This window comes from Herpailurus yagouaroundi, unplaced genomic scaffold (genome assembly GCF_014898765.1).
Source record: "Herpailurus yagouaroundi ecotype Mexico unplaced genomic scaffold, PumYag 162, whole genome shotgun sequence".
Lineage (NCBI taxonomy): Eukaryota > Metazoa > Chordata > Mammalia > Carnivora > Felidae > Herpailurus > Herpailurus yagouaroundi.
The window spans coordinates 58,632,752-58,652,533 of record NW_024412403.1 but is presented as its reverse complement, the minus strand read 5'-3'; the positions used below and the strand labels follow the sequence as shown (position 1 = coordinate 58,652,533).

At 39.1% G+C, this 19,782-nt stretch overlaps 1 protein-coding gene across 1 annotated transcript in view; it reads right to left on the bottom strand.

The window, feature by feature from the left end:
• Positions 1–719: 719 nt before the first annotated feature.
• NECTIN3 (nectin cell adhesion molecule 3) overlaps positions 720–19,782 on the bottom strand; it is a 127,936-nt gene continuing 108,873 nt past the window's right edge. Inside the window, exons 8-9 of the mRNA XM_040484444.1 lie at positions 2,735–2,797; positions 720–1,970 (exon numbers count right to left, since the gene is read on the bottom strand). Of these exons, the coding sequence (XP_040340378.1) occupies positions 1,791–1,970; positions 2,735–2,797 (243 nt within the window). The 3' untranslated portion in view covers positions 720–1,790. The remainder of the gene's footprint in view (positions 1,971–2,734; positions 2,798–19,782) is intronic.

Below are 19,782 nucleotides of genomic sequence, written 5' to 3'. Positions count from 1 at the left end.
GATAGAGCAATGTGGTCCTTGGAATTTACCCTTTAATTCCATATAACTATGGCCTTTTAAATTGCCACAGCATTGGGTTAGAATTTAAGCGTCTTTACTGCCAGAATTGTCGCTCACTAAGACAACAGGGGCAGAATGTGTGACGACGGCAGAATGACCTGGATAAGTTGTCCGAAAAAGCACAGCAACTAAAAAAAGGAAACCAACATACAGACAAGAACGAGAGCCAGCACAACGTGAATCACAAGGTGTCTTTGGTATCTCATTAGAAATCTGTGTTAATATCCTCCCGTCCTCCTGAAACTTCGGTTGGAAATGTGTACTGTTTTATTAGTCCTTATGTCATTCTTTCCTAATATGTGACAAGTCGGTAGTGTTTTTAATATCTGTGACATACCTCTCATCTTCCAGAACACACAGTAAAACAATGCTTTCCTTAAGATGTGAAAAGAGTGATTGACATTTGCGCATGTACCTGGGCGCCCCTCCTCTGCTCCCTCCATTATAATTACTACCTTCAATCTCAGTGAGGATACATTGGAAAAGGGAAGTGAGAAAACTCAAGACAGACATTTGCAGGCACCAAAGTGTTGCACTGGTAAGTCGGTCACCATATTATTTGCTTTTTAGCATCTCTTCACCCTTGTTGACTGGGTAAACTTGGGGCTGGGGGAGGATAAAGGATAACATGGGGGTTTAGCACATAGGCCATATTGCCCTTTTTTTTTTTTTTTTTTTTTAATTTTCAAATTTTCTACCTGGCTCTTAAGAGCAGGAGTTATTTCACGGCGATTTTGCAGCAGGCTTTTCTGAGGTAGATAAAAACATGGATGAGAAGTAGTGTGAAGAAGCAGAGGGTAGCTGAAGCCTGTGTGGAGAGGATTAGCTGGAAAGGAATTTCAGAAGTGAAAGCTGAGCTCGTCATATACAATACTACAGCAAAGAGGGACAGGGCTCAAGGCTGTCCACCATTTAGACGAGGCTTTTAGAATTTAATAGGTGGGAAATAGGCTAATCTGGCTAGGAAAGAACAGAACTGTGGGAACAACAACAGGGCAAGAGAAGAGTCTAAGCACACAGCTAATCGAGACTGGTCAGAGAACGGTGCGAAATATGCATCCCTCCGGACCTTAGTGATCAAGAAGGAACATATATTACAATTATCACAAGACTTTAAAAGCAACCAACAGGCTTGAAGGTTTAAACTGCTTTCTGTTGTTCTGTTTTTCGGAATAAAGAGCAAATTCTGCCTCTTTCCTCAGGCCTCCTGTTTGTACACAGGTATTGTAATTGCATTAAGCACATCAGGGAAAGCCAAATCCCAGTGAAATAATTAGTGAAATGGATTTTGAACTGCTTTTTTTTTTTTTTTTTTCCCCCTGCTCGCTTGAGTTACAGATAAATAGGTTGGCCTTCCTGAAACCCTGCAAGGTTAACACTCCCAGCTGGGGCCTTCCTTTCTGGAGAATCACTGTTGCCATCACAGGCAGATATTCTATGTTTCAATGAACGTGCCACTGTAGGCCAAATGTTAGTAGTTAAACACTATCATCACAGAAACACACAAAGCTAGAGTCAAGTTCACAAACACAGCTGGTGGCTAAGAAACTCTTAATGAAGGAAACCAAGTTGCCATTGGCTCGAAGCCATTCATCGCGACTTCTGATACACATAAACTGGGATTGTTTTACACGAGGGAGAATAAGATAAGAACCACTGTCCTCAGTTTCTCTCCCCAGTCGAAGATCGAACATTTCGTTAGGACGTCCACTGGGAAAAAAAGAGTGAAATCACACATAATGTTCTCGCGGGTTGATGTACACTCTCTCAGGGTCGTTGCTTTGACGATGCTTGCCCGGGCTCCGGTCTTTCTGGCATATCTGATTGTAAAGGGGGCACATCTGCTGGATCCCATCTTCCCCCACAGGATTCTCATCTTCATAGTCCACTCTCCTGCGACTTAGCCCCTTCTAAAAATTCAAATATTGCTTATGTTAGCAGAGCAGATGTTTGCATCTTTCTAGCACTTTGGTCAAAACAGGCAAGAACTCGATTCATTAGAGTCTGTGTCTCTGATTCATTATCCCACAGGCTACTGAATGGCAAGGTCAAGTTCAACTTCTTTTCATTTTCCAGTCATTTGTTGCTTACAATACCTGGATAAGAGTCACAACATCTGCTAAATAGAAAATTATGAGTAACGGGGATGATAGTCATTTTCAGGTTTCGAGATTTGGAACTGGTATCAGTTAAACTAGGGAAGAACAAGGTTGTAAACTCCTGGGAGTCCCTCAGCAAGGCTCAAGCTTGGAATGCATGCATGAAATATGCAGAGAATTAAATCAAACAGGCAAAACAAAACCAAATGAAGCCTCAAGATTCAGAGTTGGGGAATCAGGGAAAAGACATAGTGAAATGAACTGGTATTTGACCACATGTCCAACATAACTGAGAGTCAGAAACGCTGTCACGGCTGACACCATAAAATGAACCCCCGTGATGCTCTGTGATGTCTCTGGTACTGACCCCTCCGCCCAGTTATTGGTTTCTTAAACCCTGACTACTGCTAAATGGCCAAGCAAGCTCAAGGACTTGACAACATCATACTATAGATGCTCAGATGGCAGAGAGGTGAATACAATAAACTTTCGTGGAAATCAAATGATATTTCAGTCGGCATGGGAGACACCAGTTCCACCTGGGCAGACCCCCACGGCAGGACCCCGTTACTTACAGAGTGCTGGAGGCCGCCCACCTCTCTTTCTCGGAACTGAGTCTGCAGAGGCAAGTGTTCGGTCTGGAGGAAGAAGACAGAACAAGACACACGCTTTAAAGCTCCAAGCACATGGTGAAACACATCAACCCAGACCATGAAGAAGCCTATTTTTAAAAGAGCCAATCATGTCTCGTCACATGTGTGCCAGGTAAGCAAATGTTCCTTCGGAGGGGATGAGCAACGACATTTCCAGAGAGCTGTCTCTCTCCTGACTCTACACTTCTTCTGGAAGGAAGAAAACATACAGAAGATCTGCTGCAAGAGGTCTCATGCAAAGTTACTCATACCTTACCCGAGGGAGGCCTCAGCACAGAAGAATCTGATACTTGGAATCGGCTTTAAAAGTGGTCTGGGTTGGTAAGGAAAGGTTATTTTTTGTCCTTCTCTATAGAGGTATATATACGGCCACCCTCTGGCCCTGCCAGCTACTCTCTGCCCCCACCCCTGCCCAGATCATAAAGGGGATTCCTCATTTTCAAAACCCACCCTAGGAAGAATCTCTCTCTGCTTCCCCTTGGCCTATAAATGCATCCTTACCCTTGGCCTCCAGGTCATATATTACCTCTTCCAGGAAGCCTTGCCCAAAGCGTATATTATTGCCATTATTTGTTTATATTTGCTTGTCTCCTTCACTACACCGAGGTGCTAGTTGGGAGTATTGTACAAACATTATCTCATTTATAATATCTCTAAAACTTCTATAAAACTGATGCTTTTATTTTACAGAAGACTGAAACGGAGGCTCAGAGTGGTTCAGTAAGGTGTCTCCGGTCACACAGCTGGAAGTGGAGGATTGTGATTCACACGTGGCTCTGTCTGAATCCTAAGCCTATATTCCTATATCCCCTACTTCTAACCCAGTGTCTGGAAAATAGATGTTTCATAAATATAACAGAAGAATGCCTGAAAGTCCCAGCATGTGGGCGTATCTATCAAAATGCTCTCCCTTCACTGCCTTTCCTTATGCTGTCCTTTCGGCATGGAAGGTCCGTCCCTTTGCCTCTGACAGCTGAAATACTACCCATCCATCGTGGCCTGACTGAAGTCACCTTTTTTTCCCTATAGGGTCCATCAAAGTTCATTTCTTTGCTCCAATGTGCCTATTGTTCGTGTGTTTCATAGCACACATCACTGCTCTGATATCTGTACCTTTCAACCCCAGTAAAGAATGAGCCTTCCTGGCCATCCTCTTCCGCCTCCACACCCTGGCCTGTGGTTCGACAACAGTAGGAAGTTAACAGTTAACTGATGAATTTACTAAACTCTAAACTATCAATTCTTGATATCCCATGTTAAGGTTATCCGAATTATAAATCATGTCCACCATGTATGTTCCTCCTGTCATGTTCTGCTTGATTCTAGGGTGCTTCCCACATGTGTGACCATGTGATAATTGACCACACATCCTGGTAAATGTCCCGTTTCATGGATGTGTGACCAGTCACACAGGGCCTTGCGTTCAGGACCCATTTGGGGGCTTAATGCTCTGTGGTTGCCATCTTAAGATTTCTTAATATTTTATTGTGAATCCATGTTTTATAAGTAGTCTAATGAAACAATGGAGCATGACTCAGTGACCTGTGGCATCAACTCAAGGTTGTCCTCTCCTGATGCTCGTGTTTGATTTGGTTCTCGGCTGCCACTTCCTTACCGCAATGTTCCAGATCCCCCTTGCTTTCCTCTCCCTGTCCCTGTGCAGTGACTCTGCCGTTCTCTGATCTGGCAGGGGCCTGAGTGCTGGTCCAGGGAAGGCTGGGGTCAGGAGTGCATGCCCCCTGCCTGCATCACGGTACTTTTGGCAGGTGGCTGGAGGACCCGTCTCAGTAAGGGCAAGCCTCTGACCCCCTTGGTTATCACCATCCTGACACTGTATCGTTTTCAACAAGAGGCTCTGCATTTTCACTTTGCACCGTGCCTCATAAACTATGTACCTGGTCCTGGTCCAAGAAAAATAGATTTGGGGGGGAAGAAAAACCTCCTAAAATTAAAGCTAGCATCTTGCTGGTTTGTTGTTTTAGATGATCCCAGTTGCTATTCCCCTTGTATCAATACTGGTAATTGAGGGCGCCTGGGTGGCTCAGTCGGTTAGACACTTCAGCTCAGATCATGATCTCGCACTTCGTGGGTTCGAGCCCCGTGTTGGGCTCTGTGCTGACACCTCAGAGACTGGATGGAGCCTGCTTCAGATTCTGTGTCTCCCTCCTTCTCTGCCCCTCCCATACTCGTGCTCTGTCTCTCTCTCAAATATAAAATAAACATCAAAAAACAGTACTGGTCATTGAGAAATTATTCTACATCAGTGCTGTATCTAATTGGAAAGAGACAGGGCAGTTAGAAGCTTCCCTATAGAAGGGGCGAGTGCCTTTCTTCCTGCTGGTGCAGGGTGTAGAAATCAAGGGTGCAGTCAATACGGAAGGAGTCCACAATCTAGAAATACAGAGATCAGAGCCTCAAGAGTTCAAGAAAGGTTTGGTTGGAATATGAGCTGTTCCATGTTTATGCTATAAAATTCCAACTGGCGAATTTAGTATGACCAGAAAATAAATAATCGTTCACATTTTCCTGAACACTCAGGGTATACTTGTATCTGATCGTTGTCGGTGAAACACAGTAACAAACTTTAAGTCCTTGGAAGCCAGTGTTCATGGAGGGCACAATGAACGATGCAGCATCAATAGTAACACTATAACCAGTGTTAATTAATAGTATTAGGGAATTACAGAGGCAAGAAAATCTGTTTTGTTTCAATATAAAGAGATTTCAAAGAGCCATGGCTTGCTTTAGGAGTTACAATAGCACTGTTAACATTTTTTTTTAATAGTAGGTGACATAAAATTAGCTATTTGAAAATAAAAACAAGAGAGTTTCTAGACCTGAACAGGAAGAAATGGTGCCTGGACACTATACATAATCTTCACTTTTACAGAAGGGATGACAAGCATATGCGTAAGTTCCTTTTTTTCTATCCAGTGCTGTAAACATTCACTACCGAACCACTATCCCTCCTGTGAGCCCATGAATTGTGTAATATAATATTTAACTAAATTCTATGAACAGAAGCCCCACACATTGTAGGGATCAGGGATCAGGGTTGTAGAGAGCATGCTACCCTTGCCTCTGCATGGTACAGCTGTCCAATTTCTGACAAGAGACATAAAGGATTTAATTTAATCTAATGGTGGGTGGGTACATGTGTTCTATTTCTGCTACTCCCTGAACTACCTGAAATGTTGAATATCTGACTTTAAAAAAAAAGGTTAATCACTAGTATATTGAAAACCGTCTTGCATAATACCTTACTTATGTTTGGTGCTTAATATACAGGTATAAATTAACTCATAATATTTTAACTAATGGAATCATAGCATATATCATTCTATTACTCTTCCAGTTTTTCCTAGAAAGCCTTGGGCTACTCCGAATCTCTAACACGTATTTTGATTTCCCTACAGGCATGTACTACCTCGTAACAACTTCTATTGAGCTACAATCCATAGGCACTTTCCTCACTTACTAGTCATGTAGACTTTCTGGCTCTAATGCTTCTTCCTTATAATGAAAAATGATACATTTTTACTTCTGCTTCCAGTCATGATGGAGAACTAATACCAGACTAGCCCTTCTGCCATAAGTCACTAGAAAACTGGGCAAAATGTATGAAACAACAGTTTTCAGACTTGGCAGTTTTCAGTTTACAGACCTGTTTGCAACTGTTTGAAAACAATAGTTTTCAGTTTGCAGACCAGATAACTGTGCTGCACAGGACTGGGAACTCAGATAACAGAAACACACACACACACACACACACACACACACACACACACACACGGTGATCCTCTAAAAGTCCTGGAGACTATCTGATTTTTCTGCTCATTTGGGAAGAGAAAAACCCAAGAAAAGCACTGCTGAGCTGAGGGAACAGACTTCAGCACTCCAGCAAGCTGAGGTACTGTAATCTGTGGGACAGGGTACTGAAGAGAAGGAGAATCTTCATTGGGCATGTGAGACATTCAGTAGAGAACCCAAGGTCATGCTTTAAAAGTAAGGCTAAAATAGCTCTAGGACACAGAGTGTTCCAGAACCACCCTAACAAAACTTAAAAACAAGCTTCCAGAAGATCAAGTTGATCTTAAAGTCAATTAACTGACTGCCAGAAAATAACCCAATTCTTATTAAGGAATGATAGCAAAATTCAAATAATTGATAATATAACATTCACAATGTCTAGCATCCAATTAAAACATACTGAACATGAAAAAAAAAGGAGACAAAATAAGTCAATAGAAAAAAAACCCAGTATGACACATATGGATTTAATTGACTGTAACTTTTAAACACTTATTATAAATATGTGTAAGGAGGGATGCCTGGGTGACTCAATCGGTTAAGCATCTGACTTGAACTCAGGTCATGATCTCATGGTTCATGAGTTTAGGCCCTGCATTGGGCATGGGTCCCTGGGTCAAGCTCCACCCTGACAGTGCAGAGCCTGCTTGGGATTCTCTCTCCCACTCTGTCTGCCCCTCCCCTCTTCATGCTTTCTCTCTCTCTCTCTCTCTCTCAAAATAAATAAACAGAAAAAAATAAATATGTATAAGGATATTTAAAAATATGAATATAATATGAGAATCAAAAACTATGAAAAGAACTGAAAAGAACTTCTAGAACTGAAAAAATACAGTATCTAAATTGAAAAAAGTCATTGCATGGCCTTAATAGACATTGCAAAAGAAAAGATTAATGCATTTGAAGATAGAAATTATCCATACAAGGAGATGGGGGAAACAGCTGAAAAAGAACATAGCTTTTGTGGATCTGTGGAATAATATCAAGAAATCTATCATTTGTGTAACTGGAATCACAGAAGGAAGGAAAGACAGGAAAACAGTATTTGAAGAGCTGTTAAAATGTTCTAAATTAGATGAAAAATACATCTATAGTTCTAAGAAGCTCAATGAATTCCAATAAAGGCAAACATAAAGAAAACTACTCTAATACATTTCAAACTCAAATTGCTGAAAACAATGACAAAGAAAATCTAAGATATTGTCGGAGGAAAAAGTAAGAAATAAAAGATAAGAATTATCACTGGCTATTCACCAGAAAAAGGTGAAGGTCAGAAGACATGAAGCTAAAATACTAAAGCACTGAGTAAAAAACCAAACAAACAAACAAAGTCAAACTACAATTCCATATCCCACAAAAATATTTTAAAACAAAGATTAAATAAAGAAATTTCCGGACAAGCAAAAGCTAAGAAAAGTTGTTATCAGCAGACCTGTACCATAAATAATGTTATGGGAAAGTACTTTGAGTTGAATAAAACCGATTCCAAAAAAAAACTTCATCAATTCTTAAATTTTTAAAAAAGATACATTATAGTTTAAAACAAAAATAGTAAGAATATATTGTCAGGTTCGTAACAAATGGAGAAATAAAATATGCAAGAATACAAAGGAAGAGAAGGCGGAAATTGAAGTACAGGTTGTGTTCAAGTTCTTACAGGATACATGAGGTAGTATTTATATTAAGGTAGATAGTGACAGATTAAAAATGCATATGCTGGGGTGTCTGGGTGGCTCAGTCAGTTAAACATCCAACTGTGGCTTAGGTCATGATCTCATGATTCACGGGTTCGAGCCCTGTGTTGGGCTCTGTGCTGACAGCTCAGAGCCTGGAGCCTGCTTCAGATACTGTGTCTCCCTCTCTCTCTCTGCCCCTACCCCACTCATGCTCTGACTCTCTCTCTCTCTCTCTCTCTCTCTCAAAAATAAAAACATTAAAAATTTTTTAAATAAAAAATTTTAAAAAAGGCATATGCCAAAACCCAGAGAGATCACTAAAAAAAAGTAAAACAAAGAGGTACAGCTAATAATTCAATAGAAGAGATAAAAAATGCTAAAAACTCTCAGTTAATTTAAAAGAAGATAGGAAAAGAAAAGAAAAGGAACAAAGAACTGATGGGACAAATAAAAAGCAAATAATAAGGTGGTAAACTTAAGCCCAACCATGGCAATAAATATATTCAATAAGAATAGACTAAAGATTGCTATCCAAGTCAGGGATTTTCAGACTAGGTAAAGCCGCAACTCAACTAGTTGTTAGCTTTGTGAAATGAATTTTAATTTTGCTTTTATTTATTTTCGAGAGACAGAGACAGAGCACAAGTTGGGGAGGGGCAGAGAGCAAATGAGGCACAGAATCCGAAGCAGCCTCCAGGCTCTGAGTGTCAGCACAGAACCTGATGTGGGGCTTGAACTCACAAACCGTGAGATCATCACCTGAGCCGAAGTTGGACCCTTAACTGACTGAGCCACCCAGGTCCCCCTGAAATGCATTTTAAATATAAAGACGTAGTCAGGGTAAAGTAAGAGAATAGAAAAACACATACCATGAAAACATGATTCATTAAAGAAAAGTTTAAACTTCAGTGGCTATAATAATATCAAAGTGACTGCAATACAAAAATACCAAAGACAAAGAAGAATCTTTCATAATGATAACAGGATCAACTTATCAGGACAACATAGTATAATAATCTTAAATGTGTGTATACCCAATAAAAACACATGAATAACAGAACTGAAAGGGAGACAGACACATCCACAAATATAGTTGGAAATACCACTCCACTCTCAATAACTGATAAAAATGTAAACTGAAAATCATTACATATAAAGAATACTTGAATGACATGACCAGTCAGTGTGACTTAATTGACATTTTAAAATACTACACTCAACTACAGTAGAATATACATTTGTTTTAGTGCACGCGGAACATTCAGTAAGATAGACCATAGCTATGGAATAAAAGTCTCAAATATTTACAGGTTTTGAAATCCTACACACACACACACACACACACACACACACACACACACACACAATATATATATGTTATGTATATATATATATGTAATATATATATATTAAATAACAGAACTTAGTGAGCAATCAGTAACAAAGACATAGTTGGAAAACTCAAAAATATTCAGAAACTAAACAACATGCTTCTAAATAACTCAATGGCCAAAAAAGAAATAATAAGGGAAGCTAGAAAGTATTTTCAATTGAATGAAAATAAAATTATAACATACCAAACTTCTGGGATTTTGAAAAAAGAATTGGTTAAAGATAAGTTTATAGCTTTAAATCCTTGTATTAGAAGAGAAGAGAGGTCTTAAATTAATGATCTAAACTTCTTCAAGCAGCTGGGAAAAAAAAGAGCAAATTAAATCCAATAGAAGTTGAAAGAAAGAAATAACAAATAGTGAAAAATCAATAAAAAGTGGGCAAACATTGAACAAAATTAATGAAACCCAAAAAGCTGGTTCTTTAAAAAGATTTAAAAAATTGGAAAAACCCCTAGTAAGAAAAAAAGAGAAAACACAAACCAATATCAAGATGAAAAAAGATAACAGTACAAATTATCTCATATAAGTTAAAAGAATAAAAAAGATGTTACGAATAATTTGATGACAATTTCAAAAACCTAGATGAAATGGATAAATGTTTTGAAAGACACAATTAAAATCCTTATCATAGAGAAACTCCAGGCCCAGGTGGAATCACTGGTAAATTCTAGCAAACAATTAAAGGCATCTTAAATTCCTTCTACAAATGAGGGGGAAAACCCAACCCCCCCCCCCAAAAAAAACCCAAACAACAACAACAAAAAACCCTGCTTTGTAACTCCTTTTATAAGATCAGCATAATCCTGGTACTGAAACCAAAATTATTATTTAAAAAAAACTGAAGATTTTTATTCATAAAATCCCAAAACCTGAAATGAAAATAGCCCTTGAAAGTTGAACGAATAAACAAATCAAGGTATATTTATAAAATGGGATACTACACAGCCATGAAAGGAAATTTATACATGCAACAACATGGATCTCAAGGATATTATGCTGAGCAAAAGAAATTGGGCACAGAAGGAGCACACTGTTATTCTCTTTATGTGAAGTTATTTTTTATTTTTATTTTTTAAACCATAACTAACGTACTGTGATAGAAATCACAGTAATGGCTGGGGCGCCTGGGTGGCTCAGTCTGTTAAGCGTCCCACTTTGGCTGAGGTCAGATCGCACAGTTCGTGGGTTCGAGCCCCGTGTCAGGCTCTGTGCTGACAGCTCAGAGCCTGGAGCCTGTTTCAGATTCTGTGTCTCCCTCTCTCTCTGCCCCTCCCCTGTTCGCACTCTGTCTCTGTCTCAAGAATAAATAAACATTAAAAAAAAAAAAAAAGAAATCACAGTAATGGCTGCCTGAGGCAGGAGGCGTTAGGAGGATGGAGGTAGAGGGTGTGTATGACAAATTATTTGGGTCACAGAAATGTTCTTGATTGCGGTAGTGTTTACATGAATGTATACATTTGGCAAAGCATTCCAAACTGTATACTTAAAATGGAGCACAGTATTATATAAGTTATATCTTAGTGAAGTTGAATATTAAAAAAACAAACACTGTACCTTCCATTTTATCATAATTACTCTATTTTGGAGAAATGTGTAGGGAGGTAAAGTAGAATGAGAAGTCATTGACACAATCTGGAATCTGGCATGATACTAGTACCTAGTAAGTGCTCAATAAATACTTCATCACAGATGGCCGTCAATACCGGAGTTTCACGGCTATAATATCCAATTGCTTACTTTGTTCTAGTGACTGAGTCCAATTCCATAGAGATGATTTCACTACACTAAAGGAGTAACACATGAAGAAATGGCTACCATACATAATTCACCAAATATGGATTCCTTAAGGCATAAAGTATATTACACTCCTATCTATTTAATACCTTTCTGAAAGAAATTATAAAATATTACTAAAACTGTGAACCAAAAGTCGATTTTCCCTTTCCCTTCATTTTTAATAACTCCGAGAGTGCTGACATGCTACATGAGCAACAACTCTAAAGACTGTGTTGTAATCAAGCAAGATTTACAACATTAATTAGGCACTTGTTTAATGAGATACATAATTGTTACTGTTCTCTGTGATAATTACCCATAAGGGTAAGCTATTCACATGAATGTCTCTTATTACAGTAGACCCTTGGCATTCACAGATTTAACATTGCTGGTTTTAACCATTCATGAGTGAATCTTAAAAGGTTATGATAGGTTGTAAGGTTGTAATTTGTAATTTTGTCGAGACACAAATTTGAATCAAGACCTGGGAGGTTTCTGTGATGGGATAATCATTTAGCTAGTTAATGAGCTTAGCAACCGCTCAATATCCACTTTTCAATGTGTCTTTGTTATTCTCAACTCATATATATGAGTTTTATAAAAGATAGAGGTATTTAAGAATGTAGGATTTTTCAAAAGCCTGTGAAGTATCCTGTGTGAATGTCAATGAGGAGTGCTGTGTTATTAATCCAACTTTTCCTTTTAAATTTAGAAATGTTTCCTCATTTTTTAGTTAATTCTTATTTCTGCTGTATCTACAATCAGTCATGACCAATACAGATTGCCACTACACATTATACAGGTTAAATGTATAAAGTCTGTCTGGATCTCAGTCCCCAAGACATGAGATTTATTTACTTATGACTCCTCTTTCCCAATGTCTGGGAAGTAAGGTTCATCTCTATGTTCTGTCTGAACATGCCATCCTATAAATCCTTTCCTGTTAACCCTGAGAGACAGCGAGGTTTTCACATGGTGCTATCACACAGTAGATGATCAATAAACACTTGTTGATGTATGATCCATGTACAGGACCTGCTGTGACTCCCACTCTTAGTGGTCCCCACAGAGGTCTTGGGTGCTGGCACATGTTGGGAAACCTGTGCCGGTTGGGATTGGAAACCCTGGAAACCCTAACTGCAAGGAACAGGGCAGAGTTATATCTGAATTGGTTCGTGAGAAGGGAGTGAACTCCATGGAATTAGGTTCTAGATCCTTTATACTCAGCAATCTATAAAGAAAGATAGAAGGAGAAGGTCTAGAAAGAAGTTGGCTCAATATCGCCAACATGATGAAAAACAGATACCACTCCATTCAGCTTAGACAAAAGAACGATTATAACTTGTAAGGACTGACAAAAGATTCTTCCCCTACTCCCTGCTGCTTACAGGAGGTACTGTACACGATGCTTTAGAGGTGCTCATATTCTTAGACTACCGCCTTGAAGTAATTCTATCATTGTTCCCATAATAGAGATGGGAGCTGAGGCTTAGAGGGAAGAAGCCATGTTTCCACGTTTGTAGAGCTAAGATTCAAATTCATCTTAATAGAATTCCAAAGTCTGTGTCTGAAACCATCATACAAAATTGCCCATTTTCCTATCTTGGGTATATCACGTTTCTTCCTAACTCGACTGTTGAAAGGGAGACGGAAAAGCAGGAAGACACTGAGCATCTGAAAGGGGAGAGGACATAAACTAGAGGAAAGAGTGGCGGTGCTCAGTACTTGCTAGCTCTGACACCGGCTCTGGGTTATCTTCATCTCAATTGTTGAATAAAAGCTACAGCCTAAGTTATCTCACCTCCTGCTTGGGCTCCAGCCTCAAAGGAAAACAAAGACAAGGCTTTTCTTGAGACTCTCAGAGTTTTTTTTATCTGCTCCAGCCCAGGGCTGAACACAGAACAGTCATTCACTATTGGATAATACTCTACAAAATTAATTCAGAGGGCATTTTCCCTCCAGTTTTATTGTTTGCCTATACTCTTCAGTAATATACTTAGCACCTTAAAATGCAACGTCCACTTTGTTAATATCTCAGATTAAAGACTTCAGTGAGGCAGGTACAAGAAGAAAGGACTACAGAATGTCCTTACCTCAAATGTCCTTACTCTCCAAATGTATGCTTCAATCACGAGGTTTATTTATAAGAGGGAAGAATATTAGATAATTTATCTCACAAGGTAACACTGGATTTTGCTCAAGTCACCAGAGAATTATCACAGCCTGGTGGCTGTTGAAAACGTTGTATTGTCCAGAAGGAAGACAGCGTTCCTTCTTATCATTGGCAAATAAATTTCATTACCTCTGAGTATACATTCTAGATTCTAATTTTTCAAAGTGAAATTTGATATGACACATTTTAATGAAAATTCTTATCTTGGCTTTGGTCTCACTTAATCCTTACATTAAAATATACAAGAAAGTGATACTTCACCTAAATTATAATATGTTTGCCCAGCCAAGTATCTAATTAAAGCAGACAGATGATAAAGGTGAGGGGAAATTATTTGTGGGCAAGCTAGGCACCCACGTATAATGCTAACATGTCCCCAATCATAAATCCTACCCATTTTCAGGACACAAATCAAATGATTATGCATTCATGTGCACTACTTTCCGTAAGTAAATATTTTAACATCAGAATCCTATTCTGTCCTGATCACAATAAGCATCTTTGCTCTTCAGACCCTTGTCCTCGTGTTGTACCATATTACCCACTCATACGACTTCATTTCCAAAATTTCCCACAAGGTAATCCTTCTTCAATTTAGGGCTATTAGTGTAATTTCATCCACATACCCAAATACTCTCAAAGAAGACATTAATCGTTTCTTCTGCATCAAAGTATGCACCCCAAGCCGTTCTGTGCAAAAATATTGTCCATCATCCTGTTATATGCTACCTTGTGAAAAGATGTATTCTCAGGGAAAACATGACAAAGATCATCCCATGTCTGGGTTAGTTGCTGTGACGGTCAAAATTTTACATGCTAAAATAAAAAACAAACTCTAATTCCTCTCTAGAAACTATTAATATGGCCCTCCCCAAATCTCATATTTAATCCAATATCTAAGTAGAACTGAAAAAAGATAACCAGTAAGATTTTCTTTGTAGTTAATAATTATGCTATTCTTAGCAAAAAAGGATTAAAAAAAACTAAGAGTCTCCTAAAATCTTCAATACTGAACTTATTTTAGATTGTGAAACAAAAGGCAACATACTAAATATAGAACATCACTATTCTCTTATCCCTTCCTATTGAAAGGTGAGCTAATATAGGAATCATTTCCCTTACCAATAATCTACTTTTGCCATTGAGAGTGTAATTAAAAACTAGAAAATAAAATATGGAAAGGTCTTATTTGTTTGTTTAATGGTTACTATCCCACAAACCATCCAAGGGACCTCTTAAATATATTTAGTTGAAAATTGCATGTATTTTTCTTTGGGGTATTAAATTTCATGGAATGGTATTTTGTACCATTTTCCTGAAAGGAAAATAGAAAATATAGATAGCGTGCCCTATTTCTTCTTCTGAAGGAAGATAACCTAATAACAGTAAAGAAGATGAGACAGAAAGAGAAATCATCTGCTACGGAAAACTAATATTAACCTTCAGGGACAGCAATTTTGTAAATATAAAACCCAGAGTAGGCAGTTTTGTTTGAATTAGAGAAGTAACTATAATCCCGGCTTGGCATTTCCCTGCACGCAGGCACTAAAGTCTTGAGCGAGCTGCACAAAGGCACCTTGGGCTAGAATTCAGCTCATGAATTAAGCACAACCAGAACTCATCAGTGACTGGGATGAAGGTTCACAGAGCCAGTGCTGTGAGAAGGAAAGTGAAGCGGGTGATACAGGAGGGGAATCCTTCCAGTGGAGATACGTTGCTTAGCTAATAAAATGCATCAAGGGTCTTTTTTAGGTCTTCAATTTACCCTACACTTGCAGTACTGAACGTTTACACAGTGATATGCTCTTATTAGATACTACTCTTCTTTGAGGCAAGAAACACTGCTTGTAACAGTGAACAATGGTTAAAGTAACATTTTGTCTTTGTGCACATGTAATTTAAATGGCCAGAGTTTGGATGTTTTCTATTAGCCCACTAGCAACCACAAGTAACAGGTCATCTACTTGGTTACTTGTCTATGGCATTGTGGAATTCATAGATGCCACTGCAAGGAGATGTTCCTTCACTTGAGAGTGAAAGGGCTCAGTCACTCCTTTAAGACGTGAACATTTCCATTATTTAAGACTAAGAAATAACTGTGTACTTTTGGAGAAACAATGGAGGGAGTGAAACAAATTTTTAAAATATCGGCTCAAAAAATATTGAAATTAACTAAATCTCCACAGTACTTAAGGTGGTATAAGTTATCTACTCCTTGCCCAAGCTTGATTGGCCCCAGACTGTGGATGGCCCTGGCTGGACCCTCTTCCTCAAGAGCCATCGGAAGGTGTCCCAAGCAGCAACAGCTCTTTCCCCAGTCCTGTGCAGTCAGTCAGCTCAGACACAGTGTTTACAAGGAGTGCCATTGTGTTTGCCATCTGCCCCGCAGTGTGATGGGAATTTTGGTTCCACTGTCGATGACAACTGAGCTCTACAAAGGTGAACTCCAGCCTTCTCCTAGATGGACTGGAGACAGTCTGTCCTCTGAAACAACCTCGTCATTAGCAATACTCTACTAATAGGGGTGCAAAGCATTTATGGGCCACTGCCCTCCAGGAATTTACAATCTTGCTTCATGCGGCTTCTCTTCCAGGTAAATAACAAACCAAGGCAATTTCAACGCAAGCACCTTAAAAATGCAAAAACCTTTCTTATGCTATTACTTTTTCTTTTCTACCACAGGACCCAGTGCATGTAGGTATAAGACCACCTGCTGATCCGATCTGATTTTAATCTCAAACAGCTACTGGTCCACAATTTCTTATCTGAAACTTTTAGGAACAGATATATGTAGGAATTCTGAATTTTTCAGATATTTAGAAAATTGACGGTTATTTATCCCATATTTATAAAACATCTCCACCAGGGTCTGGTACAGAATGCCATAAGCAAGCATATACATATTTTGTAGAGTGGAAATTATGAGCATTCACATTAAGCGAAGAAAGAAATGACTATATTTAATTTCACGAGAGTCAGCAGGCCAGGTCAAATTTGGGTGCAAAATGAAGAAAAACTTTAGATGTTTAGAGATTTTTGGAAATGTAAGATAACAGTCTATACACCTGCAATACACATCACAGGAAAGACATGAGTTAAGAGGCCAGAAGTCAAGATAAGCTCTGCAGAGGTGGAGGTTAAACAGCATTAGGGAGGACCCAGACTTTACTGGTGGAGTGGGAGGACTCATGTGAAGGCACTGGGTCAGGTATGGTGGGTCCGATCACAGAGCACCAGACTGAGAGTCCCACGCGCCTGGAGCCAGCCAGATCCTGGGTTACGGAGCAACGTGGTGAAAGCGAGGCCTGAGAAACAGTGATGCGGCTCACGATAATGATCATGATGATGATGGGGAGTGTGGCTACGTCATTTAGGTTCTTCTTCCGGAGCACAGGAGAGCTTCAAGAGCACTAGGTTCTTCTAGAGCACAGGAGAATCCAGGATTTGGATACCAAGAGGAGGGAGCAGAGAAGGGCAAAAGAGAAGGCAGAGAACACCAACAGGCCTACAGAACTAAGTCAAGTCTGCAGATGCTACAAGCACGTACAGAAACAGAAAATAAGAGGAAAAGAATAAATGTAGGCCATATACTTCATTACAGGTTTATGGGACAGAGGGTGTATTTGTCTGTGAAAAGGATAACTGTGGATAACAGCAGAGATGACTGCCACAGATTGAGTCAAATTGTGAGAATGATCACATTTCATCCAGGAAAACAGAACATACATTTTTCAAAAGCACAGTGAAAGGAGAAAAATACCCGTTCAATTGTAGGACGGAGTATATCATAGGGGCAGGCTATGGGGACTAATGATAGTTTTTGAAGAGAAGACAAAGACTGTCAAATCCCCAGGGAGTGAGCAGCTCATGTTACAGACACTGAACCAATTGTGAGGCTGGGGCGGAGGAGAAAGGAGGAGGCTGCTGTGAACCCAAAGGGGTGGGTAAGGCTTTACAGGCTCCAGTGAAAGATTAAGGTGAGTCAGAGTTGAATCAAAGGATTCTGATTAAAAGGATCATGCATCATGCATGATTGCAGGGGAAAGATCTAGAAGAGGTGAAAGCCAATCAAGGCCTGAAAGTGACAAGATGCAACAAACGGGAGGGGCTAAATGTTCTCACCACGTGGAGGAAAACAGTGCTGTTCACATGTAGGTGAGGAGCAGATGTGGGTTCAGAAACAGGTCTCCCTCATGCAGAGATGAAGCGTGTGGTGTTAAGGAAGGGTGGCATGCGCTTGGAAGAGGGGTCGTGTTCTTCCAACAGGCCCAGAATGGGTAACACACCAAAGACTGTAAGCACATCTGTGTGTTAAAGGAAAAGGTGTCCTGTGTGCTTTTGACTGTAGCCTTTTTTTTTTTTTTTCCTTTGAGTTGCATTTTTCTATGCAAGTTGCTTGGAGGAGAGGAGGGAAAGAATATCCTCACTGGAAATAGCTTCAAAGCTGCACAAATATTTTATCACTTTTCCTCCAAAGCAGCTCACAGTGCTTTGCTAGAATTTCATTTTAGTTCCAAAGGATGTGGGGAAACTCAGAGATGTAGGTAGAAATAGACAAAGGTTCTTAGAGAGACTTGTGTGAGATTTCACAGTAAGTCTAGGTGCTCTACTGTGTTCACAGAACAAATGAGCCTCCAGCCAGTGTGCATGGTCTGTGACAGATCACAGAAACAGCCAACAGGAAAAATAGCCCTCTGATAAGTTTGTGCGTGGAGAATTCTCTAACAGAAGTCATGGCCCCATTAAGGATGAAAGTTTTACTTCTGTGTTCAATAATTGAACCTAAAGACCAACTTTATTTTTCTCCTGCTAAAATCAAGTTTGAATACTATTATCATATATTTAGTATGCTCTGGGGAAATATAAATTTTTTTAAAATACTTACATGAAGAAGCTAGATAGTTGAAAGTTCTTTTCTGTGAAATAGAACCCAGGCTAACTTTAGACCTTTTAAGTGTATCAAAGTGGATAGAAAGGATCTTGTTTTTATTTCCATCCTTCCTCTTTTATTTTTCATTTTTAAAATTTTATTTAAATCCAAGTTAGTTAACATATAGTGTAATAATGGGTTCAGGAGTAGAATTAGTGATTCATCGCTTACATGTAACACCCGGTGCTCATCCCAACAGGTGCCCTAATGCCCAGCACCCATTTAGCCCATCCCCTCCAGCGACCCTCGGCTTGTTCTCTGTATTTAAGTTAAGAGTCTCTTATGGTTTGTCTCCCTGTTTTTAACTTATTTTTCCTTTCCTTCTCCTATGTTCATCTGTTTTGTTTCTTAAATTCCACATGAGTGAAATAATTTATCTTTCTCTGACTTATTTCGCTTAACATAATACATTCTAGTTCCATCCACATGTCTGTGGTAGTTCAAGTTCATTATAAATATATATTTTAGCTTAGCATCCTTTTGGTTTCTGCACCAGGCAAAAGGGCCCATAAGGACATGTGATGTGTGTGCATTCTGAGTGTATGCGCGTCTGGGTGTGGGTGTGGAACATTAGAGAGGCAGGAAAGGAGGGGAAGGGAGGGGAGAGGAGGGAAGGGGAGAGAAAGGGAAAGGAGGGGAAGGAAGGCGCAAAGAAAGAAGCACTGCCACACGCATAGGCAAAAAGAAAAGCGCCAAGGCCAGAGGACTTAAAATCTCCATATAGAACTCATGGAGAAAAGTCATAAAGTATGACACGTATCCAAAAGAAAAAGGGGTGCAACAGTACAATACCTTCAGGTTATTTATTTTAGAATATCACTGCGGTTGAATCTGCATCCATTTCGAAACAAGAAAAGGCTCAGAATATTTAGATGCGTAATACCAGCGAGATGCCTGTGTTTCCCTATTTTGTGAACCATTAACAAAAAATACCTACCTTAAGTACCTGGCTACAATCTGCGCCACAGACTTTTAACAGAGCAAGCTGGATGACGAAGTGAGGGGTTCTAAGAAAATACATGCATTTTAGCGTCGCTAAACTTTTCTTTTTAACTTAACAGGACATGAGATAAATAAACAAATAAATAAATAAATAATTCATATTTATATTTAATGATATATTATACATCTATATTTCAATATATAATATAAATATACATTTATATTATTATATAATATAAATATACATTTATATTATTATATAATATAAA